The sequence below is a fragment of the Sceloporus occidentalis genome, unplaced genomic scaffold (assembly GCF_023333645.1).
Source record: "Sceloporus occidentalis isolate IW3139 unplaced genomic scaffold, rSceOcc1.0.p SCAF_3, whole genome shotgun sequence".
NCBI classification, from domain to species: Eukaryota; Metazoa; Chordata; class Lepidosauria; order Squamata; family Phrynosomatidae; genus Sceloporus; species Sceloporus occidentalis.
Window position 1 is genome coordinate 1,664,118 of NW_028316983.1, and position 20,015 is coordinate 1,684,132.

At 45.2% G+C, this 20,015-nt stretch overlaps 1 protein-coding gene across 1 annotated transcript in view; it reads left to right on the forward strand.

Annotated features, from left to right (window-relative positions):
- CTNNBL1 (catenin beta like 1) overlaps positions 1-20,015 on the forward strand; it is a 142,614-nt gene that overhangs the window by 65,809 nt on the left and 56,790 nt on the right. Inside the window, exons 6-10 of the mRNA XM_089513425.1 lie at positions 3,363-3,456; positions 7,751-7,842; positions 10,182-10,254; positions 10,586-10,644; positions 14,477-14,625. Of these exons, the coding sequence (XP_089369551.1) occupies positions 3,363-3,456; positions 7,751-7,842; positions 10,182-10,254; positions 10,586-10,644; positions 14,477-14,625 (467 nt within the window). The remainder of the gene's footprint in view (positions 1-3,362; positions 3,457-7,750; positions 7,843-10,181; positions 10,255-10,585; positions 10,645-14,476; positions 14,626-20,015) is intronic.

Sequence of the window (20,015 nt, forward strand, 5' to 3'; positions counted from 1 at the left end):
CCTAGAACTGGACACAATATTCCAGGTGAGGTCTGACCACAGCAGAATAGAGTGGCACTATTTTTTCTCTTGATCTCAACACTATACTTAGCATTGCCGTTTTTAGCTGCCACATCACACTGTTGACTCATTTCATCTTGTGTTTTACTAGGACTCCTGGATCCCTTTCACATGTATAAGTCTCCTTAAGCCAGGTTCCCCCATCCTATAGCTATGCATTTCATTTTTCCACCCAACCTTACATTTCTCTATATTGAATATCATTTTGTTAGCTTTAGCCCAGCTTTCTAGTCTGTTCAGATCTTTTGAATTTTGATCCTGCCCTCTGGGGTATTAGCTACTCCTAATTTGGTGTCATCAGCAAATTTTCTAAGCATGTCCTCTGTTCTTTTATCCAAGTCATTGATAAAGATGTTGAATAGCACTGGGCCCAGGACAGGACACCCCACTGGACACCCCAGTGGTCACTTCTCTCCAGGATGAAGAAGGTCACTATAAGTTGGAAATGACTTGGAGGCCCACAGCAACACAACTAAAATGTTAAAAAGCAGTTTAGGAAACAACACTGTTTGCTGAATTTCTACAGTCTGATTGGACTTAAGTCATGTCCATGTTCACACACACTTACCTGCAAAGAGGAAGTGAAATTCTCAGAGTGGAAACTAAGACGTGTTTCTTGTGGTATTGGGGCCATTCCTTGATTCTCTAAACAGTGCGTCTGCTGTGCTGAAACCACCTCCGGGGATCCACTATATGTTTTGCAAAGATTTGTTCCAGGATCTTTGATGCTTCACGTTTTGGATATTACAGGTTCAGGATTGTTCTCCCGCAACAGAGGAAAGAAAACTATGTTAAGACTAGAAAATCGATTGCAATATCATTTGTACCATATGGCAGTATATTTATGTTTATCATCTTTTTATTGTTGTTGAAGTAAACTAATAAAAAGAAAGAGGCCATCTTAATCAGACAGCATTGCCTTCAGCTTTACTACCTGGATTTTTTTAAATCATTCACTATGAGGTTTGGGCAATTTTGTTCCAAAATCATGCAGAAAACCCACCTCCCAACTGCATGAAAACATGCAAAAATGCCTCCATCCCAGCCCTACAGGAAGCCATACTCTTCCGACAGGCCTTCCCAGAATAATTGACTCAATCCCCCCATTGATACTCGTGATAGGTTCTCCTGGCCCAGGGAAGGAGATTTGTCCACTTGTCCTGAATGGGGTCACACTCCCCCTGAAGGACTCTGTTCGCAGTCTGGGGGTGCTTCTGGACTCGTCGCTCCACCTTACATCTCAGGTGGATGCGACAGTCAGGAGCACTTGTTATCAGCTTCGGCTGATACGCCAGCTGCGACCCTTCCTGGGCCGGGGGGACCTTGATACGGTGGTACATGCTCTGGTAACCTCTCGGTTGGATTTCTGTAATGCGCTCTACATGGGGCAACCCTTGTACCAAACCCGGAAGCTTCAATTAGTGCAGAACATGGCAGCCAGACTGGTCACTGGATGCCCCAGGACCAGTCATATAACACCTGTTCTACAAGATTTACATTGGCTGCCCATTCGCTTCCGGGCGCAATACAAGGTGTTGGTTATTACCTATAAAGCCCTAAATGGCTTGGGCCCAGGGTACTTGGAGGACCACCTCTCCCCATATAATCCGCCCTGCACTCTCAGGTCGACCAGGAAGCAACTGTTGAGGGTTCCTGACTCGAGATATTCTGCGACTGCACAAAGGGCATTTTCCAGCTCGGCCCTGCAGCTCTGGAACTCTCTTCCCGGTGAGCTCTGCTCGGTTACCTCCCTTGACTTATTTAGGAAGAGGTTAAAAACCTTCCTCTTCCAACAGGCTTTGCCCCAGACAATGTAATACCTGCTCTCTCCCCGTTGCATCGTTGCACCTGCACTTTAGGCTAGCTATTGTTGTGATTTTAATCTGTAAGCTTTTTATCTTGTTTTTTATTGTATTATTGTATTGTTCGGGTTTTTATATGATACTGTTTGTAAAATCGTACATCGCTGTACTTCTGTGTAACCCGCTTTGATCTATTAAGGAAAAGTGGGCTGTAAACAGCTTATTATTATTATTATTATTATTATTATTATTATCCTATTAACTATATGACTGTCCTTGACTGTCCTGTTTTTGCTTTAGCAATCCTTTTAATGGTTTTAATTATATTTTGTTATAGTTATTGGTATGTTGTGCTTATTGTTAATATGGGGTTAAGGTGGGAGGGGGGTTGTAGGATTTTATTCTGTTGTATGGATTTTACTGATGTAAGCTGCCTCGTTCTTGTTGGAAAGGCCGGGTAGAAATAAATTTAATAATAATAATAATAATAATAACAATAATTTATTTATATGCCACCTCTCCCACAGGATCGAGATGACTTATTATTATTATTATTATTAACCTTAATTTATAAAGCGCTGTAAATTTACACAGTGCTGTACATACAATCTTTTTAATTACAATAATGGCAAAAAATTCATCTAAAATGCAACATATATTTTAAAATACATTCCATCAATTCCCTCCTATTCATTATTTATTATACTACCTGTGAATACCTCTTTTTTTCAAACTCTGCAGTCCCTCTCAAAAGGAAATGGCACAACACCTCTTCCTGTCGCCATTTTGAGAGTGAGTGTAGAGAGAAATGGAGACATTTGGAGATACTGGGCTTCCTATGGAAAGATGCAAGCTGGAGGGACTGTCCGGGGAAAATAGCCCTCTGTCCTAGGGCTACATAATGGAAGTGAGGCCATTATATCTTGGTGTAGGCTTTTTCTTCTCCCCATTTTTGGAAAGAGGAGGCTCCTTCTGGAGAGATTGCCAGGCCCTTGCATTTTGCTTTTTCCTCTTCTCATTCGGCCGCTTGGCAGAGAGATGGAAGTGATGGGGAAATCCTGCACAAACGGCCTTTTGAGGCTGACAAGCAGCTGATGCCCAGCTGGGGAGTTTTGCTTGGCACTTTGGAAGGCAGGGAGATTATGAGACAATCAGGCCCTGATTTGGGGGATAGCAGACTTATGACAAGGTTCACATTCTTCAGATGTTTTCCTTTTTTCCCCTGTTGTGTCTGACTCAGAAAAATTGTCCAATTAATTAAGGGGGGGAAAACATAGCGGTGGAGTTTGCAGGGGAAAAGCTTGACAGGAAGATTGTTCCCTGATCAAAACATTTCTTGCTGGAGCGCTTCTTGCTTTCTGTTTTTCCCCACCCTGGAAGCGTTTGATTTCTGACATTCTGCCAACTCCTGTCTGCTGTGCTTGCCTTGCATCCCTCTCTAACCCAAACCCTTCCCCTTCCACCATCCTAAATTTCTCTCTCTTTTCTCCCATGGTCCAGGTTGATGGTCAGGTGGTGGCTTTGCTAGTACAAAACCTGGAACGTCTGGATGAAAGCATCAAGGAAGAGGCTGACGGTGTCCACAACACTTTGGGTAAGCCAACATTGAGGGACTATGGCTCTCTGAGGGAGCTGGGTGAGAGGGGCACATGGAGGTGTGCGGAGGAAGGTGGGCACGCCATAGACTGGAGTGGGCAAAGTACATCCCATGGACCAGGGCTCATTTTGTTACTAATAATAATAATAATAATAATAACAACAACAATATATGTTTCTTACCCAATGGTCCCCATGGATCATAGAATCATACTGCTTTATCACACTAGGGGGCAAACAGGATTTAAATGAGAGTTAAACTATAGAAAACCTAGAAATGTCATGTGATAAGCATCAGAGACCCCAAGGGCCCTGATCCATTCTGTCACGCAGGAACTCTCAATCAAAGCATACCCAACAGATGGCCATCCAGCCTCTGCTTAAAGACCTCCAAGAAAGAAGACTCCACCAAAATCTCCAAGAGAGTGTTTCCCACTGTAGAATAGTTCTTACAGTGAGGAAGTTTCTCCTAAGGTTAGGTAGAATGTCTTTTCCTGTAGCTTCCTTCCATTTTTACAGGTCCTGTTTTCTGGAGCAGCAGAAAACAAGCTTGCTCCCTCCTCAACATGACATCCCTTCAAATATTTAAAGAGGGCTCTCATATCACCTCTTAACCATCTCTTCTCCAGGCTAAACATCCCCAGCTCCCTAAGTCATTCCTCATAGGGCTTTATGATTTCCAGACCCTTCACTTTTTTAGTTGCCTTCCTTTGGACACACTTCAGTTTCTCAACATCCTTTTTGGATTGTGTTGCCCAGAACTGGACACAGGATTATTCCAGGTGAGGCCTGACCAAAGCAGAATAGAGTGGCACTATTACTCCCCTTGATCTAAAGACTATACTTCTATTGATGCAACCTAAAATCACATTGGCCTTGTTAGCTGCTGCATCGTACTGTTCAACTTGTGGACTTCTTGGACTCCTAGATCCCTTTGACATGTAGAAGTCTCCTTAATCGAAGATTGAGGTGGGGGACAACAACAATTAACAAACAACATCGGTTTAAGCACATTGGTTAAAACACACATCAATTTTAAAGGACAAATAAGATGTGTGCATATTAAAACAATCCAAATTAAAATTCATCATTTAACATTCACTGTTTAAAAATCATTTAAGTAAGCCTTCCAGAAGAGACTGGTCTTCTATGCTTGTTTAGACAGCATATGCAGCTGTTGAGTCTCATTCGACCGTCTGGGATGGCTGAAGAAATGTCTCAAACACATCCGATGGGGCATGGGGTGCAATTTTGGCATGTTCTGGCCCCAAGAGAAGCCTTTTTTTCCAAGAAAAGGTGACCTGAAGGCCATCATGGGGTCATTTTCTCTTGGGGAAAAGACTGTTTCTGGTTCTAAAAGAGCTCACAGAAGGCCAAAGAAATGGTACCCTACATCTGCTGGGGGTATTCTGAGACCAAAAAGGTCAGAACAACTTTTTACAAGACAGGTGGCTTTCCAAGGTCCCTTGAAAGGGCAGTTAAGCCCCTGGACCCTTGGTAGATAGAATCATAGAATCATAGAGTTGGAAGAGACCGCAAGGGCCATCCAGTCCAATCCCCTTCTGCCGTGCAGGAACTCTCAATCAAAGCATCCCCGACAGATGGCCATCCAGCCTTTGTTTAAAGAGTGCCAAAGAGGGAGAGTCCACCACAATCTCCAAGGAAGGAGTGTGTTCCACTGTCGAACAGTCCTTACTGTCAGGATGTTCCTCCTAATGTTGAGGTGGAATCTCTTCTCCTGGAGCTTGCATCCATTGTTCCGGGTCCTGTTCTCTGGAGCAGCAGAAAACAAACTTGCTCCCTCCTCAACATGACATCCCTTCAAATATTTAAATGGGGCTATTATATGATAATAATAATAATAATAATAATAATAATAATAATAATAATTTGTTTTATTTATATACCGCTATTCCAAAGATCATAGCGGTGAACAGCAAGTAAGCTAATTAGCAAGTAAGCTAATTTGCCCCCAACAGTCTGGGTACTCATTTTAGCGTCCTCGGAAGGATGCAAGCCTGAGTCGAGCTTGGGCCCTTTTGCTGGTCTTGAACTCGCAACCTTGTGAATGGCTGCAGTACAGGCATTTACCCACTGCGCCACCAGGGCTCCTCTTAATCTCACCTCTTAATCTTCTTTTCTCCAGGCTAAACATCCCCAGCTCCCTTAGTTGTTGCTCATAGGACATGGTTTCCAGACCTTTCACCATTTTAGTCACCCTCCTTTGGACACGCTCCAATTTCTCAAAATCCTTTTTAAATTGTGGTGCCCAGAACTGGACACAATATTCCAGGTGGGGCCTGACCAAAGCAGAATAGAGTTGGCCACCCTTGCCTTAAACCCTGAAATTCTCATGCCAATTCTTACTGGCATGTTCCATAATCTTGTAAAATCCCGCTCCACACATGCGTTGAAAGCATGGAGGGTGGCTTCCCCATCTCCAGGTTTCTGTGAATTTTCCTTAGTCGCTGAGAGGCTCTATCCTGCTAGGCATCACTTTCAAGCCTTTGGAGAAATGCACAGAGGCTGGAGGTAGGGCCAGCTTGTTTTGCTGGGCAATTCAAGTTTCCTAAGGCTTTAGACTTTGTTTATCAAACAAAATATTTAAATATCAAAAATGATCAAAGCTAAGCCTGGTAGAGGTTAGCTTCAGTTTGCCTTTGCTTTTCTGAGTACTGAAATTGACTCCAAAACCAAACAAGACAGGTAGCTTGCAATTAATGGAAATGTTACTAATGGCTTGAATCTGCATGTACATAGGGAGCCTGAATTCTGACTGGCTAATGAATAGATCAGGTAAATGAAGAAAGCTTTAGATCTCACCATCTTTCAGAGGAAGATGTGTAGGAAGGGAGGAGATGACACTCCTGACAAGAAAAGAGGAATTTCTTTGTGTGAATAACTTCCGAAAAGGAAGCGACTTGAATCACAAGGCTTGTTTAATAGGTTATAATAAGATACCTTTGTAATTCAATGCTAGGAGGAGCAAATGGGAATTTTAAAATGAGGAAAAGAGGCAGATGTGAAATCGAAGCTTTCATGAACGGCAAATCTTGAAATCTTGACCCATGAGTGGACAACTCCTTGTAAATCTTGGGTGTCCTCAGGAATTGTCCTTGGGCATTGGGACAAATTTCCTGCCTGGAAAATCCAGGGGCGGAGGGAATGGTCACACAGAGGGACTCACCATGACGGAATCCACGATACAACAACTTTTTGCAGGGGTTTGCCCATGATGGCTGCATCCTGACATCCAGGTGGCTGCCCGGCCCTTAAAACATTGACTCTGCTCACCTGGAGAGTTCCCTGCTGGCGCGACGCTCCTTCCTCCTCCTTGTTCAGCAGCGACAGTGAGGTTGGGAGTGTAGTGACCTATTTCCAGCCTCCAGTTACTGAGTGGAACTAATGAGTGGCAGTACCTGCAGCAGCCTGCTTTCCTTCATACTGATGTTTTCTTCAAAGCTTGGGGTTGGAATTGGGTGGTAATTTGCTAAGAAGGTCTGTTTCCTTGGAGCAGCCCATTACACTGGCTCTCAGACAACGTAATGGCCAGCAGCTTCTCCTGAATCTCTCTTGTCACCTGGTGCTCTTTGGGAAAGGGCCCATATTCCTCTGGCCCGGCAGGCATCCCTGGAAAAAACAGGCCCAAGGATGACAGTATGTGTAGCAAAACCCTCCAGGCATCTGTCAGATTGGATTTGACAAAAAGCACACTGATGCCTGGGGACTTCAGACCTTTTCCAGCCTTCTGATACCTCGGTGCCAAGATGCACAGCAGGGAGTGCGAGATGCTGCCACTTTCATCTCTTATATCTGCGTAAGAAGTGTTTGTCCCGTACTGTGTTCAGAGGCTCCCGGATGCAGAAAATGTGGCCTGGTTGTCCCTTTGAAAGGGACAGGTAGCTGCCTAGATGCAGGTGGTGTGTGTGTTTTGTTTTTAAAAGAAACAACCTTCTTCAGGCATGGAAACACATTTTCCAAGTTGCCTTGTAGAGAATGACACCAAAGCAGTGCCGTGTGCTGCATCTGAGTGATACTTCAAAGAGAAAGGAAGGGGCAAAGAAACCCTCTCCTTTTATTTTAAAACTGTTCTGCCCTAATTAATGTCTGGCATTTCAAAAAGAGTAGCAAAGAACTTAGAAGAGAGAGCACCAAGATGACAGGAAGGGCTCCCTGTGCTGCCTTGAGTCCCTATATTGGGAGAAAGGGGGTATATGTTAGTACAACAACAACAATAAACCTCATGTATTCTGGCAATTTGGAAGTGACTATCTCTTCTCTTCCCCCTCCAGCAATCATTGAAAACATGGCGGAGTTCCGTCCAGAGATGTGCTCCGATGCCGCTCAGCAAGGCCTGATGCAGTGGCTGCTCAAGAGGTTAAAGGTGAGCGCAGGCTTCCTTCTGTCTGGAGGTAGCTGTTGGGTGGATTCACCATGCTTATCAAATTGGCAGATGACACCAAATTTTGGGGAATAGCTAATACCCCAAAGGACAGGATCAAAATTCAAAATGACCTGAATAGATTAGAAAGGTGGGGCAAAACTAACAAAATGAAATTCAATATGGGGAAATGTATGGCACTGCTCTTAGATAGAAAAAAAAAATGAAATGCATTTCATTTAACACACCTGGCTTAAGGAGACTTATATGTGTGAAAGGGATCTAAGTAGACCACAAGTTGAACATGAGTCAACAGTGTGATGCGGCAGCTAAAAAGGCCAATGTGATTCTAGGCTGCATCAATAGAAATTTAGTGTCTAGATCATTATTATTATGCTTTATATAGCACTGTAGATTTGCACAGCGCTGTACATACAAACAAGAAAATAGATAAAGTAAACCTGCCCATGGCGTACAATCTAAGAAATAATAGCATAATACATATAAACAATACATAAGATCAAGGGAAGTAATAGTGCCACTCTATCCTGCTTTGGTCAGGCTTCACCTGGAATAATCTTGGGTCCAGTTCTGGGCAAAACAATTCACAAAGGATGCTGAGAAACTGGAGCCATGTGTCCAAAGGAGGGCGACTAAAATGGAGGAGCTGGGTATGTTTAGTCTGGAAAAGAGACGGTTAAGAGGTGATATGATAGCCCTGTTTAAATATTTGAAGCAATGTCATATTGAGGAGGAAGCAAACTTGTTTTCTGCTGCTCCAGAGATTAAAACATGGAGCAGTGGATGCAAGCTACAGGAAAAGAGATTCAGCCTCAACATTAGGAGGAACGTCTTGACAGTAAGGGCTGTTCGACAGTGGAACAAACTCCCTCGGAGTGCAATGGAGTCTCCTTCTTTGGAGGTTTTTAAACAGAGGTTGGATGGCCATTTGTCAAGGATGCTTTGATTGTAAGTTCCTGCATGGCAGAATGGGGAAGGTGGGTTTAGGACCTTCTTCCTCTCTCAGTACATCCCTCTAGATAATTAGGAAAAGCCTACCGTTTCTGCTGATTTGTTTTGCTGACAATATCACACATCTCAGCTCCTTCCATCACTGTTTGTTGTGCCAGGCTTTCTCCTTGCCCAGCCGGTCTCTTCTTTTCCCTGCTGACCTTTTTTCTCAGCACTGAGCATGTTTGTGATCGCATCCTGTTACTTCTCCTGATGTCTGGAAGTGTAGGTGGGATCGCAGGCGACAGCATCGGGGAGAAGTATGAATTTGAATTGCAAATCAAGATTTCATTTGCTACTCTCTCCTTTTGGATAAAGTGCTGGCTGAACAAGTAACCTGCAAGGCCTTGGTGTTATGGAGCAGGGCCTAGTTATCCTTCTACCTGACCTCTTTGCCTTTGGGTACTCCTGTCAAGAATACATTGTCACCTGTGGAAATCCACAGATGTTTCTCAGTGATCCTGTGGCTGGTTAGCAAAACCAACCTGTGATTTCTCATTGCAAGTAATAATGTAACCGTGTTTTTTGCTTTAAAAAGAAAAGAAAAGCTATTTGTCTAATTTCATTCTAGGCAGGTCTCTCTTGAGTGCAAAACTGTTCTCTGCTTTGTAATTCTTCCTGCCGATTCAGAGACTTAGCGACTTGGGCAAGACATACGTGGCAAAGCAGTTTCCCCATTTCAAACTGTTTGCAAAATTCCTGGCACTTTGGGGCACTGTTCTCATTTTTCCCTCCAGGATTCTCTTGGGTTTGATGAAATGCAGATGGGAAGGGTGGGCATGTTTCTTTTAGATTCCAGGGTGGAGGATAAGTGCATATGGAACTCAACTTGTTTGTTGGACCATCAGCGGCTGAATCGTCTCCCTTGGCAGGCGCTTTCCTCCTGGAACTGGTGGGCTAGTCATCCCTGGGGGGGTCTGCCCCAATACCTGCCCTTGACATATACATGAGGTTGACCTATAGTCGAGTATATATGGTAAATATGCTGGTGGAACTTTTAAGGCTCTGTTGCTGTCAAAGAGGTTCTCTGCCTCAGTTTCCTTCTTGATTACCTACATCTCATGTAGAAGGCGAATGTTGGAGCTTAGCAACACTCCTTGCAGCTTTTCTGGAAATCTGGCCTGCAATAGCTGTCATCTCTTCCTTCCCCCCAAAAAACTCCCCGATGGCATCAGTGGGTGGTCCCTGCCTCTGACTGCCTTCTCTGCTCTTGCAAGGCATCTTGTAGCAGCTTTGAGACTAATAAAGGTGCTGCAAGATCGTTTTGCATTCTGATTTTCCAGACTAAGATGGCTTTGTCTTTGAATTCTCTGCTCTTGTTCCTCCAACAGGCAAAGATGCCCTTTGACGCCAATAAACTCTACTGCAGCGAGGTGTTGGCCATTCTCCTCCAGAACAAGGATGGTGAGCTGCTATTCCACACACCCTGCCATTGATATCCTGTGGGCACTGGCTTGGCAGCGAATTCAAGAGCATGACAGCTTTTGCCCTCTCTGTCTTGCGCCTCCAGCTATCCAGCTCTGCCTCTCTTTTGACTGGGGCTTCCCCTTGCGTTTTGCATGTGTGCATGTTCTTTTTCTCATTCTCTCTCTCTCAGTTCTTTCAGCATCTATTGCACTCCTGTCAAGCCGTATTGATTTTGTTTGCTGATATATCCCTGTTAGATGGCTGTAAAAACTGACAGTTGGCTTCATTTTTTCCCCTGACTCTTTCTCACTTCTCCCTCTTCCTGTAGACAACCGGGAATTGCTTGGTGAACTGGATGGAATTGATGTGCTGCTTCAGCAGTTATCGGTGAGTAATCCCCTGCCGTCTTGTCTGCCCCAGAGAGCTCCAGAACCAGAATGCTGGAATGGAGTGGGATGTGGGGAAGATGGATCTCTGCAGAGTGAGAGGAGCAACAGTAGGAACTTGAGACTCAAAGACTGTGGGAAGAAAGGCTTAGGGCTCTTGGGCCACTGGATGGAGGAGCATGAGTGCCCCCACAGAGTTCCTCCTGTTGTTTCCCAGAATCTTAGAATCATAGAAACATAAAGTTGGAAGAGACCGCAAGGGCCATCCAGTCCAACCCCCTTCTGCCATGCAGGAACTCTCAATCAAAGCATCCCTGACAGATGGCCATCCAGCCTCTGTTTAAAGACCTCCAAGGAAGGAGACTCCACTACACTCCGAGGAAGGAGTGTGTTCCACTGTTGAACAGCCCTTACTGTCAGGAAGTGCTCCGTTGGGTCCTGTTCTCTGGAGCAGCAGAAAACAAGCTTGCTCCCTCCTCAATATGACATCCCTTCAAATATTTAAACAGGGCTATCATATCACCCCTTAACCTTCTCCAGGCTAAACATCCCCAGCTCCCTAAATCATTCCTCATAGGCCATGGTTTCCAGACCCTTCACCATTTTAGTCGCCCTCCTTTGGACACATGGCTCCAGTTTCTCCACATCCTTTTTAAACTGCAAAATTGCATTGGCCTTGTTAGCTGCCGCATCGCACTGTTCACTCATGTTCATCTTATGGTCTACTTGGACTCCTAGATCCCTTTTACACGTATAAGTCTCTCGTTCAGCCAGGTGTCACACATAATCCTGTATCTGTGCATTTCATTTTTCCACCTTTCATTTTGTTAGCTTTGGCCCAGCTAGTCTATTCAGGTCATTTTGAATTTTGATCCTGTCCTCTGGAGTATTAGTTACTCCTCCTAATTTGGTGTCATCTGCAAATTTGATAAGTATGCTCCCAATTTTGTCATCCAGGTCGTTGATAAAGATGTTGAATAGCCCTGGGCCCAGGACAGAGCCCCACTGGACACCCCACTGGTCACTTCTCTCCAGGCTGAAAAAGAGCCATTGTTGAGCACCCTTTGGCTTCGGCCAGTCAACCAATTACAAATCCATGTAATAGTTACTTTGTCTAGCCCACATTTTACAAGCTTGTTTGCAAGACTGTCATGGGGAACCTTGTCAAATGCCTTTTTGAGATCAAGATATACTATATCCACAGCATTTCCTTCATCTAATAAGCTGGTAATTTTATCAAAGAAAGAGATCAGATTTGTCTGGCATGACTTCTTTCTCTGAAACCCATGTTGACTTTTTGTGATTATGGCATTGCCTTCTAGATGTTCACAGACTCTCTTTTTAATGATCTGCTCCAGAATCTTTCCTGGGATTGATGTCAGACTAACTGGACGATGATTGTTGGGATCCTCTTTCTTCCCCTTTTTGAAGATGGGGACAATGTTTGCCCTCCTCCAGTCTGCTGGGACTTCTCCTCTTCTCCAGGAGTTCTCAAAGATTATTGCCAATGGCTCCGATATTACATTTGCCAGTTCTTTTAATACCCTTGGATGTAGTTCATCTGGTCCTGGAGACCTAGGCCTGTTACAGACTGCCAAAATAAAGCTGCTTCGGGTCTCTTTGGAGGTATGCTATTTAAATGATGCATGGGTCCTAAGAGTCCGGAGGTCGCGCCAAAGCCACACTCCATTCCTAAGCACTGGAGTGCAGCTTTGGTGCAGCTTCCGGATTCTTCGGATGCATGCATCATTTAAACAGCATACCTCCAAAGAGAGCCAAAGCAGCTTTATTTTGGCAGTCTGTAACAGGCCCTGAATTTATTTAGATTAACAAGGTATTCCTCTACTTTCTCTTTACTTATTCTGTGCTGAAATTCCCCTATTCTGTCCTCTGCTCCATTATCCTCAGGTTGAGCATCCTTTTCATCTTCTGAGAAGACTGAGGCAAAGAAGGTGTTGAGTAACTCTGCCTTTTCTCTGTCTTCTCTTAGCATTTTGCCATCTTCTCCACGCAGTGGCCCTACCGTTTCCTTCTTCTTCCTTTTGCTGTGGACATACCCAAAAAAAGCCCTTTTTGTTGTTCTTAACCTCTCTAGTAAGCCTGAGTTCATTCTGCGCTTTAGCTTTCCTGACTTTACCCTACAAATGCCTGCTATTTCTTTGAATTCCTCTTTGGTGATTTCCCCTTTTTTCCATTTCTTATACATCTTCCGTTTCAAACTCAGCTCCGTTGGAAGTTCCTTTGTCATCCATCCTGGTTTCTTGAGACTTCTCCCATTTTTCTTCGTCACTGGAACTGTTTGAAGTTGTGCCTTCAGTATCTCCCTTTTGAGAAAGTCCCATCCGTCCTGAACTCCCTTCCCTTTTAGTATTTCTGACCAGGGATCACCCTCAATACTTCTCTAAGTTTACTGAAATCCGCTCTCCTAAAGTCTAGGATGCGTGTCTGACTCTGCCTGGCTTCTCCTTTCCATTGCATAACAAACTCCAGGAGAACATGGTCACTTCCACCTAAGGATCCCACCACTTGCACCCCATTAACCAAGTCATCCTTGATGGTTAGGATCAGATCCAAAATAGCTGAGCCCCTTGTTGCCTCTTCCACCTTTTGGACCATGAAATTGTCTTCCAGGCAAGTGAGGAATTTGCTAGACCTTGAGGATTTGGCTGAGTTTGACTTCCAGCAAATATCAGGATAGTTGAAGTCGCCCATCACTACTACATCTCTCTTTTCTGACTGTGTGGTCATCTGTTCTAGAAAGGCATCATCCAATTCCTCAGTCTGACTTGGGAATCTGTAGTAGACTCCCACCGTAACACCCTTGTTGTTTCCCTCCCCTTTGATTCTTATCCAGATGCTCTCCACCTGGCTTCCAGAATTGATGTCCTGGATCTCTTCACTAGTGTAAATATCTCTGACATATAGTGCTATTCCTCCTCCTTTCCTGTTTGGCCTATTGCTCTTAAAAAGGTTATACCCCTCTATTTCCACATAACAATCATGAGACTCATCCCACCAGGTTTCAGTGAGGCCTATTATATCGTATTTGCTTTGTTGTACTAGGAGTTTGAGTTCATCTTGCTTATTTCCCATGCTCTGTGCATTAGTGTAGAGACATCGCAGACCACGGGTCCCATTTACTTGCTGCTTGTGCAAGTTTTTTTGCCTCCCACTGTTGGGTCCTTGCACTTTTTGTCTTGTTTCCTCTATGTCAGTTTGACTATTTTCACCATCCCTTTCGCCTTCTTTAATATTGTCTCCCTTCCTCATGAAACTCAGTTTAAAGCCCTCCTGATCAAGTTCTTGAGATTGTTGGCAAAAACATTTCTTCCAACTGGTGTGAGATGCAACCCGTCCGTTGCAAGAAGTCCCTCCTCATGGAACCGCAGCACATCATAGAATGACAGAGTTGGAAGAGACCCCAAGGACCATCCAGTCCAATCCCCTTCTGCCATGCAAGAACTCTCAATCAATGTATCCCTGATAGATGGCCATCCAGCTGCTGTTTAAAACCTCCAAGGAGGGAGGCTCCATCACTCTCTGAGGAAGGAGTGTGTTCCACTGTTGAACAGCCCTTACTGTCAGGAAGTTCCTCCTAATGTTGAGGTGGAATCTCTTTTCCTGTAGCTTGCATCCATTGTTCACGGTCCTGTTCTCTGGAGCAGCAGAAAAGAAGCTTTCTCCTGCCTCAATCCTAATATATCTTCTTCAGTGCATGGATGCTGCTGATCATTTAGTAACCACATGCTTTGCCATGCATAAATGAGTCTTCTGGGTGAGGCAGGTGGCCACATCTCCTTGTTTACTAAAAGCAGTGTTTTCCCTTCCTGCAGGTGTTCAAGCGCCACAATCCGAGCACGGCGGAGGAGCAGGAGATGATGGAGAACTTGTTTGACTCGCTATGCTCCTCGCTGATGTTGAGCTCCAACCGGGACCGTTTCCTCAAAGGGGAAGGACTGCAGCTGATGAACCTCATGCTCAGGTACAAGACGACTATGCACATGCGCATGTGCCTCTTGGTGCTGGCCTCTCTGTGGCAGCAAAGGCTCCCTGAACCTGCTTTGGTCTCACCACTGCCACAGGTATATTTTCTGAGAACATGGGAGGCTGGGTCTTCTCAATGGCGGCTCCCAGACTGTGGAAATCCCTTCCACTGGAATTTTGGGGTGAAACAGACGGGCCATATAAAGTGATTTCCATCTGGTTTGAAAGCGGGGCATTTAGATGATGCATGCTTCCAAAGCGGGCAGAAACCAGATTGAAGCCACACTTTGGGGCGAAAAAATAGAGCAAAACGAAGCTTGGATTTTCTGACTTAGCCCAGAAAATGTGCACCCTTGAGCTTGCATATAAACACACCAACGTACTGAAGGAGCAATCCATCCTAATCCTAACCCTAAAACTGCATATAAACACATCAGCGCATTTAAAAAGACGGAGCCGGGCGGCAGTGCAAAAAAGTGAAAGTGTTACACCTCCATTGCATATACGTACAACATACACAAACCAAGAAGGGGCATGGAGTGAAGAAGGTACAGGGACATAGCCAGGATTTTGGGGAGGGGGGTCCAGACTAAGTGCCACGATTATAATGTGGCTTGGGTGTGGTGGCGCGGCGGCACGCACCATTCATTGTATCTAACGGAAGCGGGGGTCTGGACCCCACGGACCCCCTCCCCTTGGCAACATCCCTGGAGGGTATGTAGGAGGGATCTCCATGATTGTGCTTTGCCAGTGTTTTACTGAGCACACCGATGCTCCAATGTCCTGTACTGGTGGAGGATCATAGTTGGGAGTGTGTGTCTGATCAAAAGGCGGCCATCCAACAGGATGCCATCAGGCAGTTGCCAGAAGTGTGTTTGTGTAATGCTGCACATGCATGGTAGGGAGGCGACAAAAAAAATTATCCAGCGGCACAACTTGATGCTGCAGCATGTGGTCAGGCCATGTGGATTCAGGCCACCTTGGGAGCACCCAGTGTGGACAGCAGGAATTTGATCTGCTTCTGGAAAATGCAGATTCCTGTTGTTTTTCCTGCCCGTCTGTTCCACTCCTTGGTTGAAGCTTTCCAGCATTATTTCCGCTGGGATTTTTGTTTAGACAGGCCCTTGGTTGTTAATGGCCATTGCGCATGGGTCTTTTAATGGCTGTATTTTTAAAATCTTCATTATTATGTCTTAAATCCTTTTAAAGTACAGTTGACTCTTTACATTTGCGGCTTTAGCTTTTGCAAATTTGATTATTCACGGGTTTGATTAATATGTTCTTTCTTGGGATCTCTAGGTCTTCCGGTGCAACTTTGCCAGAAGCTGACCATAGAGTCAGACTGGAGGACCTAGAGAAAACACTGCTCTAGACATTTGTTGGTTTTCCAGTCCATTTCTGTGGTCAACTTCTGCCAGATGTTGGCCATAGAGTTGCACTGGAGGACTTCCCAGATTCCATCCTGGCTTCTGAGGGAGAGAGGCCAATCCCACCAGGCCTCCCCAATGGAACTGAGCCCTTCCAAGAAGGCATCTGGCTCCATCCGCCACTCCCTTCCCCTTTTGTGTCATGTCTTCTTAGATTGTAAGCCTGAGGGCAGGGAACCGTCTAATTAAAAGATTGTATGTACAGTGCTGTGTAAATTTACAGCGCTATATAAATAAAGCTTAATAATAATAATAATAATAATAATAATAATAGAAAAGGTGTTTCACATGTTTAAAAAAAGTGGGGGGTTTATTTGTGTTTTTTCACTTTCACAGAGATCCTGAACCCAATGTATTTTTAACATTTTCATTGCTTATTTAATTGTTGTTGTTGTTTTAGCTTCTGTAATTTAAATTGTTCTAGCACTCTTTTGTTTCAACCTATAATGTAAGCAGCCTCGGGTCTCACTTTCAGAGAAAAGCAGGGTATAGCATTAATTAATTAATTACGACAACATAAAACCCAGGCAGTGGGTTGGGAGTTCATGAGCCTCCCTCTGGGACGCTTGATAGCTAGGGCTTCTCTTTCACGCCTGGGACCGAGTTCAAGGATGGCCAGTATGTATATTTGCAGGGCAGCTCTGTGCACTTTGGGCTTCATGCTCTGAGAGAGTGAGAGGCAGGAGGATAAAATGTGAAATCTCTCTCTTTTCTATCATCTCGTGGCATATTTCTCTTCCCTGCAAGTGACACACAGTGGGCAGATTTATTACTTGTTTGCACCTCCGAAGGACCCGCTCAGTTGCTCCTGTAGCCATGTTTGGTTGGCAGGCTGTCAGTTTGTGTTCCTCAGTCCAGTTATATTTTAGGTGTTAGTTCTGGGAAATAATTGGCACCTTTGCTTGAAGCAGGCATGGCAGAAGCCATGTGCTTGAGAATATTTACCCTTCCTTTGCTCCAATGAAATTTGGCTGTGATACAGCACAATGCACCTGGCTGCCAGCCTGTGAGGTGTGAGTGCAATCCAGATATTGAAGGAAGCAAATGACTGTGAGCATCAGGCTTTTGGCTCTAACAAGCCTTGCGGCTGAAGATGAACAAGGGATGGTCAGAGATTCATCCCCCACGTTTTCCATTCTATGGTTTTCCTAGTTTCTGGATCTTAACATAGAAAGTACAGGTTTAGGATGGGTGACACCTGGCTTGACAACAGTACATGTGAAACGAGTCTGGGAGTCTTTGTAGACAACAAGCTGAATGTGAGTCAACAATGTAATGCGGCAGCTAAAAAAGCCAATGCAATTCAAGACTACGTCAATAGAAGCATAGTGTCTCGATCAAGAGAAGTAATAACGCCACTCTATTCTGCTTTGGTCAGACCCCACCTGGAATAATCCTGTGTCCAGTTCTGGGCACCAAATTTCAAAAAGGATGTTGAGAAACTGGAGTGTGTCCAAAAGAGGGCAACCAAATGGTGAAGGGTCTGGAAATCACCAAGTCCTATGAGGAGCAGCCTAGGAAGCTGGGTATGTTTAGTCTGGAGAAGAGATGGTTAAGAGATGATATGATAGCCCTGTTTAAGTATTTGAAGAGGTATCATATTGAGGATAGAGCAAGCTTGTTATCTGCTGCTCCAGAGACTAGGACATGAAGCTATAGATTCAAGCTTCATATAATCATACAGTTTGAAGAGACCCCAAGGCCCAACCAGTCCAACCCCATTCTGCCATGCAGGAACTCACAATCAAAGCATACCTGACAGATGACCATTCAGCGTCTGTCTAAAAACAGCCTCCGAAGAAGGCAATGCCACAAGACTCCAAGGGAGTGTCTTAAACTGTCGACCAACTCTTACTGTCAGGATGGTCTTCCTAATGTTGAGATGGAATCCCTGTTCCTGCAGTTTGAACCTGTTGCTGTGTGTCCTATTCTCTGGAGCAGCAGAAAACAAGCTTGCTCCATCCTCAATATGATAGCCCTTCAGATACATAAACAGGAATCTCTTGTCACCCTTTAACCTTCTCCAGGCTAAACAGACCCAGCTCTCTAAATGACTCCTCATAGGGATTCATGATTTCTAGACCCTTCACCATTTTGATTCCCCTCCTCTCTGAAAAGGCCACCAGGCCTCCCCTCTGGTACTTCTGGGCCCTGGCTTCCCTCTCCTTTGCCCCTCAGCCCCCCTTGCACCCACAGCATACCAGGACTGGAGCATCCCTTTGCTTTCCTCCACACACCTTTCTCTGCCTTTTTCGATTTTTGCAGGGAGAGGCAGCTGGCAAGCGCCAGCCGGGAATGATCTATTCCTGCAGACCGAGGCTGGGTAATGCTCACCAGCAGCAGCAGGGAGCTGAATAAATAACCAGAACCATGGATTATTCAGATAGGGGTGCTGAGTTTTCTTAAGGCTAATTAAAGCAAAGCTACAAAGCTCTGGAACGATGGGCAAGAGGGAAGCGCGTCAACTGCCCCCCTCCCTGCTCCCTGCCCCCTGGATTTTGCTGTCCTTTTCTCCTCTGGAAATGCTAAGCTGGTCAGCTAGCCTTGCAGAACTAATTACCTGGCGCCCCGGAGCCAGAGGAGGGGACCTTGCATTTTAATTCTTTTGGTGTCATGCTTCCTCTCTCCTTGCCCTGTGGCTCTGCTGTTTACCCTCCTCTTCTCCCCAGGTCCCGGCTGGCAAATAACAACAAGGAGAATAACGTCTCCCTGGACGTGGCTGCTGCCTTTTAGAAGTCACTCTGAAGGACAAAGTGGGAATGAGCCAGCAACTCCATCTGTTGCTGCTGCTGCTACTGCAAAGACAGCAGCTCTGGAAAAATAGGGTGGGTGGGTGGGTGCCCCTCTCCCTGGCAGAAGAGGAGAGCTTGCAGGTAGAACTGCCCCTGCTCAGCCCCAGGGACACAGTGGTACACTTCTGCCTCCTCACGACCCAGGACAGATGGCAAGGCAGGTTGTTGTTTCTGGGTTTTCATTGGGTTTTCTTGGCAAGACTTCATAGAATCATAGAGCTGGAAGAGACCCCAAGGGTCATCCAGCCCAACCCCCCTTCTGCCATGCAGGAACTCTCAATCAACGCATACCTGATAGATGTTATCCATCCTCTGCTTAAAGACTTCCAAAGAAGGAGACTCCATAACTCTCTGAGGGAGTGATTTCCACTGTTGAACAGCCCTTACTCTCAGGAAGTTCTTCCTAATGTTGAGGTGGAATCTCTTTTCCTGGAGCTTGCATCCATTGTTCCGTGTCCTGTTCTCTGGAGCAGCAGAAAACAAGCTTGCTCCCTCCTCAATGTGACATCCCTTCAAATATTTCAACAGGGCTGTCATATCACCTCTTTACCATCTCTTGTCCAGGCTAAACTACCCAGCTAACTATGTCTGTCCTCTTAAGGCATGGTTTCTAGCCTTTCACCATTTTGGTGGCCCTCCTCTGGACACACTCCAGCTTCTCAACCTCTTTCTTGAATTGTGGGGCCCAGGTGGGGCCCGACCAAAGCAGAATAGAGGGGCACTATGGTTCCCTTGATCTAGACACTATACTTCTATTGATGCAGCCTAAAATAGTATTGGCCTGTTCAGAGGAGGTTTGCCATTGCTGTTCTCTGAGGCTGAGAGTGTGTGACACACCCAAGACACCCGGTGGGTTTGAACAGCCAAGCCGGGATCCAAAACCTGCTCTCTATAGAGTCATAGTCCAACTCTCAAACCACTATTGCATGTAGGCTAGGCAGGAGGAGAGGAGTGAATAAAATGTGGTCCATGCCCAGGGCTGGCTTTTTGGTTCCCGAGTAAAAGAATAAATAAAAACATTTTTGGAATGCTTTGCCCAAAAATGGCCTCTTGGCAGGGAGTGCGGACATTTTTGCTATGTTTATGAGGGGCCTCTGGGCCATTTTAGCATTGGGAGAGGCCTTTTTTGAAACAGCCATGGACTTCTGCTCACTTTTTGTTACGACAAA